Below are 5,595 nucleotides of genomic sequence, written 5' to 3'. Positions count from 1 at the left end.
AGAGTTGCGGTTCCAGCATTACATGAAGATGTGCTGGAGGTGATTGGGGCAGCTTTGCAGAAGAGTGCTGCTCACACGATACATCTGACAACAGACATGTGGACCAGTGGCGCAGGCACTGATTACATGTGCATCACTGCACACTGGGTCTCTTTTTCAGGGGTTAAAGCAAAGCTAAACGCAGGTGTTGACCCGGACCAAGTTTTTAAAGCTGCTCGGAAACATGCAACACTAGCCATGTTTGGCTTGGAGAAACGTCATACAGCAGAAAACATTTTTAATGAGTTTAACACAAAGATCTTTCACTGGCTGTCCCCAAAAAAACGCAAGATTGGTTATGTTTCCACGGATAATGGCGCCAATGTAGTTAAGGCCATGGATCTGGGTAACTATTTCAGAGTGCCATGTTTGGCGCACTGTATAAACCTGGTTGTTAAAAAGTTCTTGAGTGAAGACTGTCCAGTGTGCGATTTAGTGGCCACCTGCCGAAGAATGTGCAACCATATCAGCCATTCTTTTAAGGCCCGGAAGCATCTGAGGGGCCTGCTACATGAACGTCGAATGCCAGTGAAAGCACTCATCCAGGAGGTGCCAACACGTTGGAACTCAACCTTCTACATGCTTGAGCGTCTGTATGAGCAGTTTACGGTACTCGATCAGTATTTCTTAACACTGGGTACAGCTCAGAAGGACCTGGGGATAGATGTGGCGCAATGGAAGCTAGTTAAAAGCTTGACAGACATGCTTCATCCTTTTGAGGTCTTCACGCGTGCAGTCAGCAGGGAGGAGTGTAATTTAGGAAAAGCTATCCCTTTGTTGCGCATGCTGGAGCACCAACTGAAGGCGGTGTCTTCTATGTTTCAAAAAGATGAAGAAAAGCAAGAAGCTTTTGTTTTGGCGGAGAAATTATTAGAGCGCCTACTTGGCGATGAACGTCTTCAAATGATCCACTCAGAACAGCATTACATTTGTGCTACTATTCTGGATCCACGCTACAAAAAGGCGCAGGCAGGCAGAGCATTCTTTCCTTTTGGTGATGAAGATGTTACAAAGTACAAACATTGGCTAGCCTTGTCAGCCATGAGGTTTGAAAGAGAACGGCAGAAAATTGAAGGAAAAGGTAGTACATCAGCATCAGCAGGCCATCCCCAGTCAAAAGAATCCACTTCTGCACCTGTGGCTGTGGCAGAAGTTACCTCTCAGCCATTAAAGACACCAGCAACCGGATCATCTGCACCAGACACAACAGTAACATTGGGTGAAGAAGAGGATTGCCTAACTCTGCTTGGGTTTGGTTCTCAAAAGGTCCCAGCAAAAAGTAAGCAAAGTGGAGGAACCGTGGAGAACCTTCAGTTGATGGTGCAGGACTTTCTGAATGACTCAACAAAGGTCTACGTTAATGCTGACCCATTGGCGTATTGGCATGGGAAAAAAGAATTGTGGGCACAGATCTCAAACCTGGCTATAAACTACTTGTCTTGCCCACTCGCAAGCTTGTCCTCTGAACGTGCTTTCAGTGCTGCTGGTGGCATTGTAACTTGCAAACGGACCCGCCTCTCGCCCAAAAATGTGGAGAGGTTAACAATGATCAAGATGAATCAGCACCTCATACCACCAGATTACAAAGTACGAGAATACACACCGGAAGAAGACGAGGAGGACAGCAACTTAGATGAGGAAATTTCTTCTCTGTTAGGTGACACTGACCTACTCTTGCCTGAATTCGTAGAGTATGAGGACGAACTCTTATTCCCTGACACCGAGCCCTGACAATGAGCCAATGATTCAATAACTTTCTTTTTCGCCCTTATTCACTTTTATTCCCGTGTTTCTGTCTTTCTTTGTTTTGCACAGTTAATATAATTAAAACGTTAATCACCTAATCACAAAAACAAGCCCATCAGCAGAACTGTCTTCACTTATTTGCTTATTGATTTGAAGGTGCCGCAGTCTGCATTCCTCAGGTTTACAAGTTCACAAGAACATGCTCCTCTATCCTCCTCCTCCAGACTCCTATTTCCCTCAAAGCAGAGGGCTGGATTACGCCCAATGAAGAAAGACTCTGCACTTGTGGGGGTGTTCTACTTCTTTGCGGGTGAGTTGGCGGGTCTTGGGGCATTGCTGGGAAGGTCTAATTCCGGATAAAACTGGTTTTGACCAAATCAGACTTGAAAACGTTTTTGACTTTTTGCTCACTATCATGTTTTCAGGGGCCTGTTTGGGGGGCTTCCTGGTGTTTTTGGGTGGGTTTCGGGGTCTGGGAGCACTGCTGGGTATGGATACTTTTGATTGCAAGAGGTTTGAAGCAAATCCATGGTGGCAGAGGGGAGTTAGGGCCTAGCTGCAGAGCGCGCGCAGAGTGATTTTGGAAATTGCCATGAAAATGACTAAGTCCCCATTTTTGTACTTTTGCTTTTTGGCTGTTTGGGGGTCTTCTACTTGTTTTCGCCTGGGTTGACGGCTCTGGGGCCATTACTGGGAAGCTCTAATACCGGATAAAAGTGGTTGGACCAAATCGGAGGCAAAATTATTTTTGCGTTTTTGCTGACTTGCTTGTCTTTGAGGTGTTCTTTAGGGGGGTTCCGGGTGTTTGTGGGTGGGTTTTGGGGTCTGGGAGCACTGCTGGCACAGTCTAATTTTGATTGCATTTGCTTTTCAGAAAATCCATGGGGGAAAACGGGAGTTATGACCTAATTGCACAGCGCATTTGGACAGAAGGCCGAAAAATATTGTAAGTATGAGATTTTCCTTTTTGGCTGTTTGGGGGTGTTGTGCTTTTTTGCGGGTGGGTTGGCGGGTCTTGGGGCATTGCTGGGAAGGTCTAATACCGGATAGAAGTGATTTGGACAAAATCCATGAGGAAAAAGTTTTTGCTATTTCTGACATTTAGCTCAATTTAGCGTTTTGGGGGCCTGTTTGGGGGGGCTTCCTGGTGTTTGTGGGTGGGTTTCAACGTCTGGAAACACTGCTGGGTATGGATACTTTTGATTGCAAGAGGTTTGAAGCAAATCCATGGTGGCAGAGGGGAGTTAGGGCCTAGCTGCAGAGCGCGCGCAGAGTGATTTTGGAAATTGCCATGAAAATGACTAAGTCCCCATTTTTGTACTTTTGCTTTTTGGCTGTTTAGGGGTCTTCTACTTGTTTTCGCCTGGGTTGACGGCTCTGAGGCCATTGTTGGGAAGCTCTAATACCGGATAAAAGTGGTTTGGACCAAATCGGAGGCGAAATTCTTTTTGCGTTTTTGCTGACTTGCTTGTCTTTAAGGTGCTCTTTGGGGGGGTTCCGGGTGTTTGTGGGTGGGGTTTGGGGTCTGGGAGCACTGCTGGCACTGTCTAATTTTGATTGCATTTGCTTTTCAGGAAATCCATGGTGGAAAACGGGAGTTATGACCTAGATGCCCAGCGCGTTTGGACAGAAGGCCGAAAAATATTGTAAGTATGAGATTTTCCTTTTTGGCTGTTTGGGGGTGTTGTGCTTTTTTGCGGGTGGGTTGGCTTGTCTTGGGGCATTGCTGGGAAGGTCTAATACCGGATAGAAGTGGTTTGGACAAAATCCATGAGGAAAAAGTTTTTGCTATTTCTGACATTTCGCTCAATGTAGCGTTTTTGGGGGCCTGTTTGGGGGGCTTCCTGGTGTTTGTGGGTGGTTTTCGGGGTCTGGGAGCACTGCTGGGTATGGATACTTTTGATTGCAAGAGGTTTGAAGCAAATCCATGGTGGCAGAGGGGAGTTAGGGCCTAGCTGCAGAGCGCGCGCGGAGTGATTTTGGAAATTGCCATGAAAATGACTGTCCCCATTTTTGTACTTTTGCTTTTTGGCTGTTTGGGGGTCTTCTACTTGTTTTCGCCTGGGTTGACGGCTCTGGGGCCATTACTGGGAAGCTCTAATACCGGATAAAAGTGGTTGGACCAAATCGGAGGCAAAATTATTTTTGCGTTTTTGCTGACTTGCTTGTCTTTGAGGTGTTCTTTAGGGGGTTCCGGGTGTTTGTGGGTGGGTTTTGGGGTCTGGGAGCACTGCTGGCACAGTCTAATTTTGATTGCATTTGCTTTTCAGAAAATCCATGGGGGAAAATGGGAGTTATGACCTAGCTGCACAGCGCATTTGGACAGAAGGCCGAAAAATATTGTAAGTATGAGATTTTCCTTTTTGGCTGTTTGGGGGTGTTGTGCTTTTTTGCGGGTGGGTTGGCGGGTCTTGGGGCATTGCTGGGAAGGTCTAATACCGGATAGAAGTGGTTTGGACAAAATCCATGAGGAAAAAGTTTTTGCTATTTCTGACATTTAGCTCATTTTAGCGTTTTTGGGGGCCTGTTTGGGGGGCTTCCTGGTGTTTGTGGGTGGGTTTCAACGTCTGGAAACACTGCTGGGTATGGATACTTTTGATTGCAAGAGGTTTGAAGCAAATCCATGGTGGCAGATGAGGTTCCGTGACGATTTGAACCCGTGTTTTCAATATTGTCGGAAATACATAATATTGGTATCAGCGAACCGCAAATGATCCATTTAGCATATCCTGGTGTTTTCGCTATGCTACGAGCAAGAGCACTCCTGTTATGAACACATTTCTGATCTACCCACGGCATCCATCTTAGATCATGGCAGCCATTTTGTGTTTCTTGCCCTCACATACGCAATAACCTCTGATCACTTCATTTCGATTAAGGACACGTAGCCTTAGCCGGAGATTCACCTTTTTCATGACACGTGCACCTTAAAACAGATCACGCTGTAGCTGCATGACTCGACAAAGGCTGCCTCCTCTGCCCGAGGCCAGTCCTGCTAAACTGGTCTTCGTGTCCATTGTCCTGATCACGATTAGGCGGCCGAAGCCGGTAGCCTTGCCCATTTACAACCCACAAACATCTCTTATCCCGTTTTCCTATCTTCCACACCTGGCTCCGTTCCTTTCTTTCTGAATCTTTATTAGGGGGAGGTAACGAAATTTACGATGAGGCGGTCCGGCTCTTGAATGCAATATTGACAAGGGATTGTGATGAACTAGTGGGAACCCCTCTTCGTAGATGTTTGGCATCAGATTTTATCAACGGTTCCTGTGTAACGCCAAATATTTATTGTTTTAGACACAAAGGTTTTGAGAATGTATTACATGTAAAGAATTCGCCCCCAGCTTAAAATTCAGTATATAAGGAGCAACCCTCTTTGTACAAATTGAACAGGCTCCTAGACACTGCCCATGTGTGGTTTCTGTGACTTCTGTGTTCCTGCAGTAATAAACCTTTGGTCTTTGACGCCACCATCGAGAAGCCCGTGTTTCTGTTCATTTGCGCACCAAGGCAGGTGGAATTCCGGGGTCTTTGGGTGTTGTTCCCTGACACCTCTGGACGGAACCAAAAAGTCCAGAACTCCAATTGGCGCCCAACGTTGGGCGACGTCATTCGGTACCGGTCCAGAAGCCTGAAGAGTTCGAGAAGCTTCGTGTGAAGATTTCTGAGGGAGGCGCCCCACTTCATCGATCCTGGCATATCGCAAAAGTGGCCCGAAGTTCTCTTCCACGAGGGTTCCCGTTCAGGACGGCTGCAGTGGGCCGTTGCCTTGACCGTCGCCCTGTCTTGGACCCGAGGTGTAGTCTTTAG

The 5,595-nt window shown here is 46.8% G+C and overlaps 1 protein-coding gene across 1 annotated transcript; it reads left to right on the top strand.

Annotated features, from left to right (window-relative positions):
- Positions 1–480: 480 nt before the first annotated feature.
- On the top strand, positions 481–1,770 carry LOC147709195 (zinc finger BED domain-containing protein 6-like). Its single transcript, XM_086925448.1, has one exon. The coding sequence runs from the start codon at positions 493–495 to the stop codon at positions 1,768–1,770; it is 1,278 nt and encodes a 425-aa protein (XP_086781574.1). The 5' UTR covers positions 481–492.
- Positions 1,771–5,595: the final 3,825 nt, after the last annotated feature.

The sequence above is a fragment of the Lissotriton vulgaris genome, chromosome 6 (genome assembly GCF_964263255.1).
Source record: "Lissotriton vulgaris chromosome 6, aLisVul1.2, whole genome shotgun sequence".
In the NCBI taxonomy this organism is placed as follows: Eukaryota; Metazoa; Chordata; class Amphibia; order Caudata; family Salamandridae; genus Lissotriton; species Lissotriton vulgaris.
The sequence above is the reverse complement of the archived record's forward strand: the minus strand, read 5'-3'. Positions and strand labels throughout refer to the sequence as shown.